Genomic DNA, 18,391 nt, shown 5'->3' on the forward strand with positions numbered 1-18,391 from the left:
GTGTCGTACCAATGCGACCATAACACGTACCCATGCGTGTTCTACGAGACAAGCAATGTTCGTATAAAGAAAGTTTTGAAGGCCGAACCAATGATTGTATTTCCCAAATTTAACAAACTTATGATACCGAATTACAAAACTAACTACGTGTTTTGCAGTTGTAAACACATGTCCTCGAAGGTCGACCCATGCATATAGTATAGTTCAAAATTTGAAAAATAACAACAATATTGTAAAGTTTTTCAACAATTTAGGCATTTAGATGTGATATATTGTATTTATTCTGAAAATAAAAGGATGGAGATAATCAAATACCAGTTTACATTATTGGATTTACTTTTCTCAGTGACAAATTATTGAAGTTAGGTGAAGTGTTGCAGGGGCATCATGATCCTGTTTTGAGACTTTTAAGTTCCTGTCTTCTCTTTACTTTCTTTTAGAGATTATAGAATATCTTTGACATTTGTTGCGAAAACAAAGCTATATTTAGAAACGATAAAATTGTTTTTTTTAGGTAAAATAACAGTAGATATAATGATAGAAAATAGATGATGGTAAGAGAAAATAAATTGTTTTTTTTTAAGGTAAAAATAACAGTAGAAACGATAATCTTGTTCTTACAAAAAAAATTTCCGAGAAAATGTCGTTTTATATATTTTTCCCTATTTTTAATGTAACATTTTGTAAATAAGTTCCAGATTAATCCATTATCTAAAGCTAAAGTTAAAGTCATTTTGATTTGGTTAAGGATATATAAATAAGTACATGTTTGTATATTTAATATATATTTTGATATATGTTTGAAATGTGTCAAAATAATATTTTTACTGAAAATATAGCAGTACTAGACAAATTACTAGCAACATGTTATGTTTACCATCAAAACTTTTATCGAAAATAACTAAAGCAAATAGTATAATCTAATCGACAATTGTAGCAATTAAGTACCCTAAAATTAACAAAATGTAAACAGTTGACAATGTGGGTTCATCACTGGTCTAGTGGTCGAAAGAGACTCAATCACCATGGCAAATCCAACTTCGATGCTAGTCAATGTCTCATCACGTGGGAGCGAAGTCTACAAGAATTTCACAGAAAATAAATGAAAAATCTATTATTTTAATTAAAAAGGAAATAGTATATATGTAAATCCTAATTATATAATTAGGATTTAGGAATAACTTTGATATGATCATTCATTTGATAGGCTTTGCAGCCTTTAAAGCTTAACAACACCAAGTGAGTGCTCACAATATAAGACAAACATGTCATTTACGAGGTCTAAAGCATATGCTTTCCGCTAATTTACATATGTTTTTTTGTCGCCTAAATATTAACAACTAATTACTAATATAATCATCTACTAGTAGTGGTATATAATCATCTACTAGTAGTAGTATATTAGTCCATTTCAATATATATATGGCTATAATAGTGTTCATATAAATTATATATATACACCATAAATAAGAATTTTTGTTGTTAAAAAACAATCATTTTTTGTAAGTGATAAAAGTATTTGTCTTTGTCAAAAAGACAAAAAGAAACAAATTTAGAATATTTAATTTAGATTTAATTTGTTTGTACATATATAACTTGGTAATTTATAATTGCAATTACACACGTTTGGAATTATAGATGCCAAAGAAGATTAACATTTTCATTTATTCTATTATATGCTAATGTTGATTCTAACATGTGAAATTAGAATTTTTTACTTTAATAAAATTTCTTTTATAAAAATGTGTAAGTTATCAAAATCTTTTTCAAAAAAATTTACAATATTATGCTTTTATTTATTATTATTGTAATGTTTATGATGATGATTAATATTTAAGATCAAGAGGGTCCATATGAAAATGAGTGACAACTAAGATGACGTTCACATTGTCTTGGTCCTCCTCGCATATATATCCTAGGACCAACTCTTGCTTCACCTCTTCCATAACGTAGGACCTTTCTCCTATTTCACATTATACTTGTCTTCTATTTTTCTTTGTCTTTTACTATCTAATAAAACAAAAAAAAAGATTGATTTGAATTTTTTCGTCACAACATTTTTAAAAATTCTTCTATCCAACAAGATTTATAGCTAAGAACAGTTGTATTAAACTTAATGTATTAACTTTGGTAAAGATATTTGGCAAAATCTTAGAAGTCGCCAGTAACGCGTGGGACGAAACTTTTGATTTCGGGCCTAAGAAAATGTATGGGCATTGGCCCAGAACCTCTTTGATTATTAAAAAAAAAAAACTGTATTAACCTTATAATTATAAATCATATTTCTTAGAAGTTTGCAATACTGACAAGGCTTTGATGTATGTGTCTTCCATTTAGGCTCTTGTTTTAAACAACTTGCAACATTGGTCGATCGATTGATAACTACATTGTTAACCAAACCCTTACAATTTGCAAAATGTAGTTGACAAACACCATTTGACACTATCTAGCTATAACAACATCTCTCGAATCAAGTAGGACTAAAACAACATTCATGTGTGAAGAAACACTACACTTACACATGATATGTTCAATTTCCATTTCCATTACAGCCTTAAATTTGTCTGCATAGAGAAATGCCAAAGTGGGTCAATTTCAAGATTACGAACAAGTATGCACAACATTGAAGCATGGAGTGTTGTTGTTGCTTTGAAAATAGATTCTTTCTATTGAACCAGGACATTATAGAAACATTGCAATAAATATAAACTTCTCACAGCCTTGCTTTGAAAGCTCTTCTTGTGTGTTTTAGATTTATGTTGCAAATTGTTATAACCCAATAACTGTAACTCAATTATTTTGTCGTCTTCACAAAATCTAGAAATCAAATTAGATATAAACACGACCTCATTGGTCCCAAGAACTGACAATGTGTGGGTAGTTGAATAGACCTTGGAGCTACACTTAAAAGCCTATAATCTTTGTTCATAACTCGCTCATATATCTCTTCGAGTCGAAGATCAGAGCGAGGTAAATATAGTCTTCTTCCCTATAACCGATGTTCGAATTTAGGACATTTCCGGACTGTACCAACTTCTGGCTTTAGGATTGAATTCAACCATTGAGCTAGCAACCCTTAAGTGAGTTACTATGATTGATGTACATTGAGATTCATGTAACCTCAGTCCCCATTAACAACAAAAGAACTATGTACCTAAAGAGCTAGGATATACAAAATGTACATAAGACTTAGATTTTACTTAAGTGTTTCCCATTAATGCACTTACAAGACTCATTGCTCTCAATCATATATATACCTAAGAAGCTATGATTATAGTTATTCAAGAGCTGTCTTGCCTAAATATCCAACAAATTTATCATCAAGCCACTATGGCATATGATTAACAGTTATAGTGTTTGCCTAAATAGCTTTTATCTTTCAATGTAAGTAGTAGCTCCTGGTGCGTCATTGAGGAGGAGTGCGGTATATAGCAGCAATAGTACAAGGGAAGAACATTTGCCTAACTCCCTCTGATTTAATAATTGGAAAGATGATGCCTGAAGCACTCTGTGAAATAGCAAAATATCAAAGATCAATGTAATTTAGCAATGTTGTGTATAGTAGAAGCACTCTCGATTCAGAGGATCGAAACCACATACCACGATGATCCTAAGTCCAAGCCGAAAGCTTTTAATCGTAGGAAATGGAAGCATAAGACGACCAACAGCATAGATCGCCACAGCAAAGAAGTGAAGAACTAGACTTAGGGGACAAGGGTCTAAACCAGAGAGCAATGCAACTGGACCAGATGAGCAAATACCTCCAAGGCTAAGATAGTCGAAGCAAGCTTCACGCATTTCTGTTTTTGCTTCATTGGAAGAAGCTAAAAAGACCTTGTACAACGCGTCCGCCAATGTATTAATGGTGGAAGCTACAGGCTGTAGAAGGGCCACACACAACTCTATTAAAAACATAAACCAACACATAGGAAGCTTTCAATTTTTCTAAAGATGCTTACTTTGCGCAGTGTGTAAAAGGATTCCATATACTTAGACAATGCTTCTTTGTCATTAAGGTTTTGAATTGGCCTTAGAAGATCACGGAGTACAACGATATCTGCCAATGCAACAGTCATCCCACCACCGGTTAAAGGATGTCTCATGTTGAATGCATCACCAAGAAGAAGAGCTCCAGGAGTAGGAATCGGGTTAGCTGGCATGCTGCGGTTTGGCATAGTTCTGATATTACCTTTATTAACCGCAGCGATGAATGCTTCATGAACCTCCGTTGGTAACTGAGGTGCAACCTTTGTTTTCAAATACTTAGCCATTTCACCATTTGCAATGGGAGGAACTTTTTGACCCTGTACATCAACTAAGCAACGGACTTCTGAACTGCTTATGGGATACATTAAGATAGGCGATGGATCACCGAGAACAACATGCCCGTGATTTGCAAATGGAAGTTCACAGTTCTCCAAAACAAGACCAACAAAAATAGATGGCACATCCACCTGATATAAATCAAAACCAAGTAAGTTCCACAAATACTGCAAATTAACTTTAATGACCAATCTAGGAGACAAGACAACCTTAGATCTGCAAAGAGACCTACGCAAGTTGGAGAAACAACCATCACATACAATTGTGAGAGGAGCATATGATCTAAACTCATCTCCATCCTTTGTTCTGTATTGAACCCCTTTGATTGTCCCGTTGTCTTCAAGCAACGACGTTACTGTTCCTTGTTCCAATCGTACACTGAATCACAAACAAAGCATTAGACCGTATCAAAAAGCTAGATGCAAGTTAAATAATCAATCAATAATATTACTTTGAAAGAGAAGCAGCTTTTTCTCGCAATCTCATCACAAATCTCCCATTGTGGAAACTTCTCCCTGCTACATCCGAATCAAACGTTTCCAAGGGGTAAGGAAGTTTAATATGCTTCCCATCTTTAAAGAGAGCATAACCAAGAACTCGTTGAGCATCAATCTCCTTCACACAATCTAAAATCACACAAACTAAAGCTATCAAAATCAGAGTCCAAGTTATATAAAAACAGTCAAGCTCATTGGTCTCTTCTAAGTTCTAACCCTCAAGTCCAAGTTCTATTAACTTTAAGTAACCACCAGGTTGAAGCAATTCACCAACGATTCTGTTTTGCTCAGACAAGTCTCTTTCAATGACATGAACTCTTCGTCCTTCCTTCAACAACAACCACACAAAATGCCAAAATTCAGACAAGAACTTGCGTCTTGAACACAAACAACACAAAAACCTGAGTTTTCTCAAACTGTTTCAAGAACACATTACTTCAAAATGTTCTAAAAAATAAAGATCACACCATTTTTGTGATCCAAGATCAAACTATATAATTAATAAGCAGAATCATTTCCTAATTACAATGGCATTTAATTAAAACTATATATTATAATAATGTCGAAATATTATACTTATAAAGTTACTAATTTGTTGATTTATGAAAATATTAATTTATATAAGTTTGTGACTTGCCTTGCCAAGAGTATGAGCAAGAGCAGCACCGGCGACACCAGCTCCGACGATGATGACATCAATGCCGGTGCCGGAGTCATCCTTCCTCGATACAACGAGTCTACCAATCTTCTTACTCCGATTTCTAATCGCATCGTTACTACTCCGACGCAAAACGTAGAGAAACGCAAACGCGAATAGAGAAGCTACGAACGTTCCTATAAAGAATCGATCCAACACAATAGTCGCCGGGGCAATCACCGTATTTCTCACGGCGGCGCGTTTGTGTCGTTCCTCCGCCGTGGATTTGCCGCGGCGAATGTAGGTGGCTCCGGTGGTGGATCGAGGATTAGAGAGTGAGAATCGAAGAGAGAGAGGGAGATTTGTGCAGAGAAGTGAAGATTTGATAAGAGGATTAAACAGTGGAAGGTTCTTGATTACGACTGATTTCATAATTTTTGTTTTTAGTTTAAGAAGAAGACCAAAGTCCGATATTATTACTACGATTTGGTTTGGTTTGAAATATGTGGGTATCTTGTATATCACATGATACAATACACTATTTAAGGCCCATTCGAATCAAGGCCCAATTTGTTAGTTATGCGTATAAGGGGGATATACAGAAGAATCATACACAAATTTCCCAATTGCATTGACGCTACATAATAGTCGAACAAATTGAGGACAAAAAAAAAAAGTCGAACAAATTGAGTAAAATGAAGCGTAGATCTGTAAAATGTAATAGGAATTTTTACATGGTAATATTAGTATTTAACTTTTTTTTTAGGTGACCAAAAAAAGAAAAACTTCTTTTTTTTTTTTAACATTGAGACTAACTATATTATGAAAGGAAGAAATCAAGGTAAGAAAAGAAAAAAACATCGCGAGTAACACTCCGAGTTATCTCTTTAGCTGACGTATAGTTTCGATGAAAAGAATTTAAAAGAGATTTCTCCAATCACCTGGATAATTTGAAAGATTTTGTCAAGTTGCAATCTATATTTAAGTCAGAGTAAAGGGGTTGCAAAAAATAAAAAAAAATAGTTATGAATTAAAAAAAAGTTAATGTTTTTGTAAAAAAACAAAAATCAAAACTGCAATAAAAATACAAAGATGTAATAGCATATTATTATCAGTGAAAAATGTCATTTAAGAAAAATAATAATACAATGTCATAAGTGTGTCATTTGGAAAATAATATGTTTTTAACATTAAAATCATATTTTTTTGGAAAAATCTGATAAATAATGTGTCAAGCGAGAAAATTATGTGATAAAGAGATATCTTTTACTATCATGTATATTTGCTGTGAAAATGACAAACATGAAAAAAAATAAAAGTATGACGACAGAGATTCACTACAGTTTTAAGAAAAGAGAACGATATAGAGAGCGGTTAGCCTAGATTTATCGAGTCATTTAAAAAAAAAACATTATTCATCTATGATTAATTTTTTTGTTATTCTTAAACTATTTATCCATTATTAGGTTTGTTAGTTCTCTTTCACTTCATAGTTATTCAATACTCATTTTGTTCCTAATCAATGTTTTTTTAGATTTTTGACACATATTAGAAAAACATTAAAAGTTGATTAATCACTTGTTTTTTTTTGATTAACAGTTCTTAAAAATTCGAAACTAATAATATTTAGTTATTTATTTTAAACTTTAAAAATACTAATTAATAATACATAAATAATTGTGTTAAAAATAATAATAATACATAAATAATTTTAAAATACATCAATTTGTTTTCTAGAAAATACATTACTAAGGAACACAAGGAGTCTAATGGGTAATTATCAAATACTTTTTGTTTGGGGTATAGGAGATACTAATTCGGGTTTTTATATAAAATTTATGTTTCTTATTTTTAGTTTTATTATTAAAATGATAAGTTTTCAAATAAAAATCTCAAATATGTGGATCAATGATGCGTTATGCTTCCTACCTACAAACACAACCAAATTGCTTCCCCTTTAGTCCTTTACCACAACAAGAATTGAAGTATTGAACATTTCGAAAATACAACTCTAATCGTCTATATATGTATCCTTCACTATAGGATTTTCAAATTGTTTAACTAAAAAAACTAAGCAACCTATGGTTTTACAAAAGTGTCGTCCTAGCTTCACTTCCAACACATATTGGTGTTTCAATGTATACCGTAAAAGAAATTATAAAATTGACAATCTTGGAGCTTTTGATCAGACCAAACCCAAACCAAAAGTGTTAAAACAAGACATATAGCTTCCACACGACAGCTCCATAGGTCTAAATCTAAAGTCTAACCCTAACACTATAGAGTCACCTTATCAAAAATATCACGTGTCATGTGGCTTTGCCTGCGGGACCAACGTGACCACGACAACCAATGAACTTAAACGTGATCTACTTTACCATCACACAACCAACCTACGTAAATTGCCTTTTTTTACCTATCATAAAAAAAATGTATGTTATTTATTTTTTACTTTATTTAAGTTTTCAGATTTTAGATTACACAGTTGAATTTTTATTTTAAATAATAGTAAATAAAATGTTTTAACAATTTTTAAACGAAAAAAACCAAAATTTTATATTAATTTGTTGTCTGTAACATTTTTCATTTCAAAAGCAGGATCAATACCACTTTTATATCGAAATGTTGATCAATATTCGTTTTAATAGTTATATTTGAATGGTTTTGTGTATACTTTAATCCTATAGTATAATTGATTTGCCATTAAAAAAAAACACTATATTTAAGAGAGCTAAAAAAAGTTTATTAACAATATTGAAAGAGATATAGACAGTGTACTTTAGTCAATAGAAATTAATAAGTTAGATGATTTTTCAACTTGATGCAATAAGTGGATTAACAAACATATTTTATTTGATTACTACTATACTAGTCAAGTTTTATAGGAAAAAAAGAATTAAAAGCCTTATACAAAATAAAGAACCTATCTACCCTAAACCAGAACTTTACAATGTACAACTTAAGAATCATTACATGTACATATCATAACATATACCAAACTAGTAAAAGATATTAGAGATTAGATGCTTGAAGAACACAATGGCCCATGAAACTAAAACCCTGGGGTACACTACACACACCGGAGAAGACCATTAGGACGGTCCGAATATAATTGGGAACCACGTGAATCTGATAGAGATATTTGATACTCCACTCAATACTTGTATTTATTTCGATACGACAATGTCTCTCTTAACTTGTTTCATACTAAAATCTCACTTAAAGTATACCCTATCTTCCTTTTCGAAATGTTTGGTAAAACAATGCCTACAAATTTATATCATAATAAAAAAAAAATTGGAGACACATGCACCGGCTTTATAATTATTAGGTTTTTATGATTTCACAAAATACGTTTTTTGATGGATTAATTTTCAAATTATAGTATGCTTAAATATTGCTAATAATCCTCCATTAAGAAATGTACAATTTGAATTGTTTTATCTATTTATTTTTCTTTAAATTAGCTTTTCGATATAGAGAAAGATGAAATATCACTAAGTTTAATTTGATACTGTATTGATAAAAGTTAGTCATATATTTCTTTTCTTTGCAAAAACCGGGGGATCTTAGCCTCTAAGATCCCCCCAATAATGATGCCCTTAGTCATATAGTATTGCATTCCACAAGGTTTTAGACTTTTAGCCAAGACACCACAATGTGTGAGGTTACAAAACCAAGATTTTGCAATTGCATTATTTTATTATAACTGAAATTAACGAGATGAGCAAAGATTAATATAACTGCTAAGTCATTTCATGGATTTTAAATAGAATAAGCTAAGATGATTATATTACAAAAAGCAAAAAGCAAATGAAAATTCCTTTCTTAGGGTTTGAACTTGAAGTTGAAATATAGGAGTAGAGAGACATGTCTCACGTGGTGTCCACATGTCTTTTATCTTTAAAGAGTTTCATTGCTTGCTTCCACTATAATAGACTCCTATTTACTCAATATCACAAAAAGTAACCCACAAATTTATTAAAAATACTACACCTGATTTTCAAAATCTAAATTTTGTAGAGTTAAGATCAAAATCAAATTATTCATTATGTAGACATCTGATTTTTTTTAATCAGTTATCATAAATTACAAATGATTTTTATCGCTGAACCATGTATTGCAAATTTGCAACAGTATGTAATGTGCTATTTAAATAATTATAAATAATTATTTTTAGTTTATTGTCAAGCAAGAATTAGTTAAAATAATATTATATGATTGGTTGTCTAAACAGAGGAAAAGTAGTTTACAAAAAAATTTCCAAAACAAACAATTTGGAAATCCGAACTAGACAATCCGTTTTAAAGTTACAAAAACGAAGAATTTTATATAAAGAAAATAAAGGAAAAAAAACACGAAACTATCAAAAAACATCTAGATTGTTGGAGTTCGTAAAAAAATTACACAATTGCGACTAACTCTTCACAATCAGATTTTAATATCTAACAATCAAAGTTTTTTTGTGGGAGTAATAAATTTACGATTTATGTTACCCACACAAAAAATATAATTTTGTTTTCTTACATTTAGTTTACGATAAAAATATTTGTTTCATCCCAAATATGAATTAGGAGATGTTTTAAAACGTTTTTCTTAAATTTTTTGAGTTTTTTTTTTAACTATTGTGATATATGCTTTTAGTTATTTTTCTATAGGTGACTTTTTTCTAAAACCATTTTTGTGTAACTAATTATATATAGTAAATAAATAGTTTGTAGTAACATGTCCGAGAGAGATCTTGATTGTGTTTTTCGGTACCATTCTTTGTCTCCACCCAAAGCTATATCATATCTCTCTCTCACTCACTCTCCCAATTATTACTTTGTTTTATCAAATATAAATAAATATCCTTTGTATTCATATAAACATAAATAAATAAAATATCTCTACAGTATAAAGAAAATAAAAACTTCTCCTCGTTCTTCTCCCTCTCTCTCTCTCTCTCTCTCTCTCTCTCTCTCTCTCTCTTCTTCACTCTGAGCTCAAGCGATTTCATCCCATGGGAAAAATCTCTGAAGTGATTATTTAGCACTTCTTTTTTTCTTTTTTTTTTGTCACCTTCTGAATCCATTTTTATGGATCTTGGAGTTCGTGTTCCGTGTAATGAAAACAACGGGTCTTCTCCGGGTCAAACCGAACTCGGATCTGGTTTCAGTAACAAGCAAGAAAGATCCGGTTTCGATGGTGAAGAAGATTGCTGGAGAAGTTCAAAGCTCTCAAGAACATCTAATGATGGCTTCTCTTCTTCCTCTGCCGCTGCTGCTAAGACGCTGTCGTTTCATCAGGGCATCCCTTTACTGAGATCTACCACTATTGATCCTCGTAGAGGAGGAGGACAAGAACATATGCTTAGCTTCTCTTCTCCTTCAGACAAATCAGATGTCTCACCTTATCTTCAGTACTGTAGAAACTCAGGTCTGAATAAATATTATAATACTCTGTTTTATTTTTTTTGTTTTTTTTGTTTCTTTCTATTCATGTAAAGATATATACTTTCTTGAAAATCAGCAAATGGGTTTTGCTTAGAGTTAGGTTTAAAGAAATGGGTTTTTGTCAAAATTTGAAAATCATCATATTGGGTTTTGGTTAGAGTTTGATTTAGGAAAAATGGGTTAATGTTCATTAACTTGGGATATGGTTGTGTGATGGTGACAGGATATGGTGGTTTAGGTGGTGGGATGATGAACACAAGCAGCATGCATGGAAACTTATTGACAGGAGTAAAAGGACCTTTTTCATTGACTCAATGGGCTGAGCTAGAGCAACAGGCTTTGATCTATAAGTATATCACAGCCAATGTCCCTGTGCCATCTAGCTTACTCCTTTCTCTTAAGAAATCTTTTTTCCCTTATGGATCCTTGCCTCCTAATTCTTGTAAGTTCTCTCTTCCTTCATATTTGATTTCTAAAGATTTAAGGTTATTGATCAATACATTATCCAAGAATCAACTTTATGCTAAGTGTATAGTCATTTGGAAGATTTAATCTTGTATGGATTGGTGGTGGGTTTATTAAAGATTCTTGCTTTTGTTAGGGGAATGTTGTTTGTTGCCCTCTCATTGGTTGTTTTATTAGATCTTGAGAGATTCTTTTGTTTTGTGTGTTTGGGTAGATGGATGGGGCTCTTTTCATCTGGGCTTTTCCGGTGGTAACATGGATCCCGAGCCAGGGAGATGTCGCCGGACAGATGGAAAGAAATGGCGGTGCTCGAGGGATGCTGTCCCTGATCAAAAGTACTGTGAACGACATATTAACCGAGGCCGCCATCGTTCAAGAAAGCCTGTGGAAGGCCAAAATGGCCACAATACTACTGCTGCCGCCGCTTCTACCGCTGCTGCAGTGTCCAAAGCAGCGGGGACTTCGGCTGTTGCGATGCGGGGATCAGATCATAACAATAGCCTTGCTGCTGCTGCTAGAACTCATCGTCATGCCAATAATCAATCTACAGATTCTTTGGCTACCAGGTGAAAACGTTTGAAATCTCTTTTTTATGTTAAATTTTGTTTTGCCTTTTTTGATATAACCTATCTGCATATTCCTAAGTTTTAATGTTCATACCTTTTCCAACTTTTTTATTTTCTTCGTCTTTACCCTATGAGTAAGAAGTAGACCCACCAATTCATTATTACTACATCTTTTATGATTGTGACCATTCCTTATTAATTGAGGCTTAGGATTCCATATATTTGGCTTCACTTTTATGGACTGTTTACTCCTTTTAACAATGATTCAGTGATGCATAAATGAACAAATCTATTGTGAAATCTTAATGGTTGTTATGTTGCAACGCAGGGTTCAAAATTCTCGAGGGGCTTCAGTTTTTCCTGCCACGATGAACTTACAAACGAAGGATCCTCATCCGAAACAAAGCAATAACCCTTTTGAATTTGGAATCATCTCCTCTGACGCATTACTAAATCCGTCGCATAAGCAAGCCTCCTACGGAAACTCCTCGAAAGGCTTTGGATCGTATCTTGACTTCAGCAACCAAGCCAAGCACTCGGGAAATCACCACAATGACGATTCATGGCCCCCCGAAGAGCTGAAATCTGATTGGACTCAGCTCTCAATGTCAATCCCCATGGCTCCATCTTCCCCTGTTCAAGATAAAGTAGCACTCTCGCCTTTGAGGTTATCGCGTGAGTTTGACCCCGCGATCCACATGGGATTAGGCGTCAACACCGAGTTTCTTGAGCCTGGTAAGAAGGCGAATAACTGGATACCGATCTCTTGGGGTAACAATAACTCCATGGGAGGTCCTCTTGGCGAGGTACTAAACAGCACGACGAATAGTCCCAAGTTTGGTTCTTCTCCAACAGGCGTCTTGCAAAAATCGACATTTGGTTCTCTTTCTAACAGCAGCTCGGGAAGCAGCACCATCATTGGCGATAACAGCAACAAGAACGGCAGCGATGGAAAGGATCCGCTTGGCCCAACCACGCTGATGAACACTTCCGCTACTGTTCCCTCTCTGTGAAGCCAAGGACTATGGCGAAAACAAAACACTCTGTTTTTCCCCTGTTTCTGTTTTTTTTTCCCCTTACTTGGTGCATCGTTGTTGTTGTTTTCTTTATATATAAAGTCAGAAGAAACTAAAAGGAAAGATGAGAAGAGTGATGAGTTTTTTTTCTTCTTCTTCTTCTTCTTATTCATAATCTTTGTTCTTTGTTTTTCCTCATAAACCCGTTTCTTCTCAATCTTTCTGATTTCTGAATGTATTTGTTGATTCATTGTTCTTCTTGTAGCCGTTTAGCTCAAAGCCATTAGTTTTATCTTTGTTCACAATGACAAAAATGTTAACTATTAAACATACTAAAAACACATTAGTGATCTGTTTAGCCATTAGGAAAAAACAGAACACTAGTATTGGTTCTACAATGTCTAAAGAATGGTGATCCATAATATGAAGAAGAAGGTTTCCTAGTTGCAGACAAGAGGCAACATTGTTTGAGGATTGGACATAGAACACTTCTTCAAAACAACTGTCTCCAACTTTAGTTTTTTTTTACCTCTGTTTCTCCACTTTTGGGGTCCCTTAACTACTTTATGCTTCTTCTTCTTCAATGTCTCTCTCTCTCTCTCTCTCTCTCTCTCTCTATAGCCCTACCTTTTACTTATTCTTGTTTTTGTTTTTTATAAAAGAGTGGAGGAGAGGACCAAAACCTCAACCTCTCTCTCAATTTATGGATGATGATGGTCCATACGTTTTTGATTTGGATTCTTTTGTGTTATATTTTACAAGATTTTATTCTAACACGTGGCGTGTGTGGGACGATCCAGACACTTCCACTTGCATCAGACACGACAATTCTTACCGAATATATAAAATATCTCAATAGATGCTTTTATCAGTACAGTCATTAGATACTGTAGTTTGTAATTGAGTAAATAACCATTTTTGTTCCTTACATTAACTTTGTGTCTTAATATTTTTTTTTTCAACTAAATTTATATGAAGATACTAATCACTTTCCTATATGGTTAATATATAATTTTGCACCTATTTAAAAAAAATATTTAACTATGTTTTATTTTTGAAAGCCCGGATATCTGGATCTAAATTTTTTTACTGTCTAAAACAGAAAATATTTAGATTTATCGGCACAAATTTACCAAAAAAAAATTTACAAATTGGAGTCGAATTTAGGACGTTGAAGCTCAACAAATAGAGTTTGAAATGAAATGAGTTTGTGCCTTTGTGGGAAGCTTGAAGTCTCTACTTGAGGAATAAGAAGGAATCAAAGATGGTTTTTGAGTGTGTTAAAGACTCTGAGTAACTTAAAGGGTTCAACTCCAACCTTCAAAGCCGAAGACTCAATTGGATTCATTAATGGGGAATATACAACTACTGCAGAAGGTTTTAAATATACAGGGGAAAAGATGATAGTAGGCTTTTCAGATTCAATTGGATTCATTAATGGGCCTTTATAAATATGATAAAATAGGCCCAAACAACTTCTGAGTAGCACTCATTCTCATTTACTTACACACATAAGAGAGAGAGAGATCAAAAGAGAGACGCAAATAAAAAATACTTCGCTTTGATCTGATTTTTTTTTTCTTTCTAAAACTTTTTTTTTTCCAACTTTTTTCAAATCATTTGATGATCAATGAAGGATTCTGCTGAAGCTGTTTGAGAATCAAAATCTGCCTCATCTCCAAGAATCTTCGAGTTAGAATCTCTTGTTCCGACATAAGACGGTCGTTGTCCGTACTTATCAGTCCGAGGTTGTACAAAACGATCCGGAGCCGGTTACCGAGGTCCCGGTTTTCTAAACCGAGCCGGTTTGCTTCGTCTTTTAAATTCTCAATGTGTCTCTGTTTACGCATCCTCGACCGCTTCGCTGATTCTCGGTTCGATTCCATACGCTTCCGTTTACGTTCGTCAGTTACCTGTAAAACCGGTCGGTTCAATTCCGCCCGGTTATGGTCCGTGGCGTTAATCCGGTTTTTCATGTTTTCCGAGTCCAATTCATCGGATTTAGGACTCAGTACGCCGTGGAAAATGTCGGAACCATCGGAACCGGAGTTCATTCGGATGGAACCGATACAAGATTCGTCAAAACCAGTGTCAATTTTGACAGAACCGGTTTCGGATTCACCAGAGCAAGGACTCGGTACGGCCGGTTCGTGATGGATAGAAGAGAAGAAGAGAGCAGAGCAGTCAAATTCCCAAGGAGTGAATCCGGTCTGGAAATCCGATAATTGGTTAACCAAACCCGGTTCAGTAAAGGAAAAGGCCGGTACAGTAGACAACATGATGACCGGGTTCGTAATTGTATAATTAGAGAGAAGAGGAGGAGAAAAGGGAAGAATTGAATTGAAGGAGGCTGGAATTTAAAGAAACATTAGAAGGGTAGTTTGGTCATTTTAGAAAATACCATGTATGACCGTATAAAATACGTAAAAATGACTTTTGAGTCATATAGCACTATGTGGGGTTAATATTTTTTTTTCTTCTCAAACAACTTTTATAAAAAGTAGAAAAAATATTTTTGTGGGACAAGGAATACTATAGGCTATTTGAAAAGAAAATAAGATTAAAAATTTGTTAAACCAAATGTTTTGTAATAGCTTAGTGATGAAGAAACAGTCCATATTTAACACATGCATTGTCCATTCATCTAATTTGTCGCCATGCATTCAAATCTAGATTTAGAACCCAAAAAATATAAAAATTAAAAGTTGAATAAATTTTATAATTTGAGGCTCAAATATATAAAAATATGGTTTCTTTGGTATATGATTATATGTGAAGTTTGGTGTAATTAATTAGTGAATGTGGTTGATAGCATATTAAAAAACTAAACAAGTATTTTAATCAAAATGTTTGTTTGTTTTGTTTTAATTTCTATTCAAAATATTACAACTATTATTTTATGAAATTTACTAAAATCCAGCTTTTTATTTTCTATTTTTTTGAATCAAATTTTTTTTAAAAAAAATATTTTCTACAAAATGTTTGAGTCAGTTGTTTATATGATTTTCTATTAAAAAAACATTTAGGTTTTCAGGGGATTTTTGACAACATATATATATATATATATATATATATATATTAGTGGGTACCTGATTATGTAACTACCAACTTAAAATAACTAATAATTATTTCTTTCTCAATAAGTAATTTTCCCAAATTGACAATGATTCTAAATGGAATCCAAGAACAATAATGGCATGATGACAATGTTTAATTGGAATTTAACAAAACATCATCCATGTTTAACAAAAATTTATTTTAGAACGAAAGAGAATCTTACAATTAACAACAAATTCATGATTTAAATAAGATTTTCGGTTAGTTGGATTATTCGAAATTAGAAAGAATTAAAAAAAAAAAACTGTAGCAACGGCCACATGCAAATCTTCAAAAGTAAAGCAGAAATATATAATTTAGAAAACCTTTTAATATATGGTTTGGTAGCATGTTAAATCAAACTTTAATGGCCAAAAAGATGTATCATTCAAATGCTGCCCACATTAACTTTTTATTTTCAGTAATCACAACTTCTCTTTTTATTACAAAAAAAAAAAAAAAAAAAAGATATCAGTAATAGGTATATATATAAGTATGTGACTCTGTTTTTATGTTATTACATAGTTAAAATTAGATATGATTTATTTTTAATGACAATTAAATTACCATTTTTATTGATACAATAGAAAATAAATCGCAAAATAACAGTCACACAAACTCACAAAGTTCATCGTCTACAAAAAAACTGTGTTTGAGTTGAGATTTAGTCTGCCTTTTCTAGAGTTTTTCAACTCTTGCCAAGGATCATCACTTATATATATGTTAAACCATTTCTTTTATGTTTAACCAAACATTATATTGGACTTAGGATTGTTTGCAAACATGCATGGAACTCGACCACTCCTTCTCTTCTCTTAACACTTATAGACTAGCTATATAATAAGTTTGGTGCATCAATTTGATCAGGAAGCAAAGAGTACATGGCTATGACTTAGAGAACATAGGGAAGTTGTTTACTAAAGTAAATGATATTAGTGAAAAGATGATTTACATTGAAGTATACCAAAGCTAAACAAGTCTCTTGAACTATATGTATGCATATTTATTTGACACGGTTTGGCTATAAAAACGAGTAAGTCACACACCGACTTGAATAACCTCTCCAATACACACGCTTTTGAATTTTGGTGCGTTCCAAACGGATGATAACAACACCATCACCATGTCACACCACTCGGGTGGGGACGTTCGTGTTTACTGCTAGTGCGTAAGATCGTTCTCAACGTTGTCACATATTAACATTTGTTTGTTCCTATTTATTTTTAGGTATTCAACTATCGAAATAATTCACAATTTTTGGTATACAAGCTACAAAATTTAAGCATTTGAACATTCCGCGTAATGTTATTTATAATTATGTTATCATTTAATCGAGGAATTGGAAATGATAGACGCGATGTATTTTAAACGATACTAGTGATGGACCCGCACGTACGTGCGGAGTTATTTTTACAAAATTACGATTTTTTAAGTAGATGTTATTTCGGTAAAATTTTGTTATATGAGTTTATTTGATAAACTATATATAGACATACAGTTGTAAAATATATATATTGTATTACATGATAAAATTTTAAAATTACAATTTTAACATTTTTTAAATGAAAATGATAAGTGATATTACGTGTTTATTTTTTAAACTAATCAAAACATTTCTAACTGTTTGCTTAGAGATGTTCAATCGGATTTGGGTTTGGCTTTAGTTTGAATTGTTTTATGTGTAGTTTAGAATGGAAACCCGTCCTGTTCCTTTCCGTCTCGTCCCGACCCGTCCCGTCCCTTCCCGTCTTCTATCTGTCATAAAATTTCTGTTCCACAATCGTTTCTTTTTAAAACATAATCATTTGCCAATGTTTATTATAAGAAACTTGGCAAAAAATTTAGACGGGATACTCATATTCCTCGTTTAAATATTTATTTTTATCAAACTAATAAAAATCTAATTATCAATCTAAGTCACATGCTCCCACCATTTTCATTCACAATGCACTGTCTGTAATCCTAGCATAGACAATCCTTGTTCGATTTTTAATTTTATTGATCTTTCAGTTTTCATCTTTATTTCTCGTTACTTTCTTCAATTCAAAGATTCACGTTTTAGCCTTTTTGTTTTCTAAAGATTTAGGTATTTCTATTTTTTTAATACATGGATTTATCGTAGTTTTGTTATCCGAAGTATACATTATCTTCTTGTACCTGTCATTTCATGTCTAAATATTTGAAATAAATAGGAAAGTGGAAATTAAATTTAGCAATCTAAATTACATGTCCTCGTATCGTACTCGTAGTTTTATATTTGAAATTTAACTTTATTACCGTGTCTCATAACAATTATATCTAATCATGTTTTTTTTTTATGTGAAATAATTCAGATAATGTTTGTTTCGAATTATAT

The 18,391-nt window shown here is 32.5% G+C and overlaps 3 protein-coding genes across 3 annotated transcripts; 1 reads left to right on the forward strand and 2 right to left on the reverse strand.

Annotated features, from left to right (window-relative positions):
• Positions 1 to 3,194: 3,194 nt before the first annotated feature.
• Positions 3,195 to 5,889, reverse strand: LOC17889030 (squalene epoxidase 2, mitochondrial). The gene is made up of 7 exons (XM_006293399.2): positions 5,458 to 5,889; positions 5,037 to 5,148; positions 4,775 to 4,949; positions 4,533 to 4,701; positions 3,960 to 4,454; positions 3,601 to 3,879; positions 3,195 to 3,508 (listed from the first exon to the last, which is right to left on the reverse strand). Exons 1-7 carry the CDS (start codon positions 5,887 to 5,889, stop codon positions 3,407 to 3,409), a joined length of 1,764 nt encoding a protein of 587 aa, XP_006293461.1. The 3' UTR covers positions 3,195 to 3,406.
• A 4,512-nt stretch (positions 5,890 to 10,401) lies between these two features.
• On the forward strand, positions 10,402 to 13,194 carry LOC17887921 (growth-regulating factor 1). The gene is made up of 4 exons (XM_006293922.2): positions 10,402 to 10,875; positions 11,116 to 11,334; positions 11,572 to 11,923; positions 12,252 to 13,194. The coding sequence occupies exons 1-4, from the start codon at positions 10,536 to 10,538 to the stop codon at positions 12,934 to 12,936; spliced, it is 1,596 nt and encodes a 531-aa protein (XP_006293984.1). The 5' UTR covers positions 10,402 to 10,535; the 3' UTR covers positions 12,937 to 13,194.
• Positions 13,195 to 14,346: 1,152 nt separating this feature from the next.
• Positions 14,347 to 15,560, reverse strand: LOC17889964 (transcriptional activator TAF-1). The gene has a single exon (XM_006295571.2). It carries the CDS (start codon positions 15,216 to 15,218, stop codon positions 14,556 to 14,558), a length of 663 nt encoding a protein of 220 aa, XP_006295633.1. The 5' UTR covers positions 15,219 to 15,560; the 3' UTR covers positions 14,347 to 14,555.
• Between the last annotated feature and the right edge of the window lie 2,831 nt (positions 15,561 to 18,391).

This window comes from Capsella rubella, unplaced genomic scaffold, assembly GCF_000375325.1.
Source record: "Capsella rubella cultivar Monte Gargano unplaced genomic scaffold, Caprub1_0 scaffold_4, whole genome shotgun sequence".
In the NCBI taxonomy this organism is placed as follows: Eukaryota; Viridiplantae; Streptophyta; class Magnoliopsida; order Brassicales; family Brassicaceae; genus Capsella; species Capsella rubella.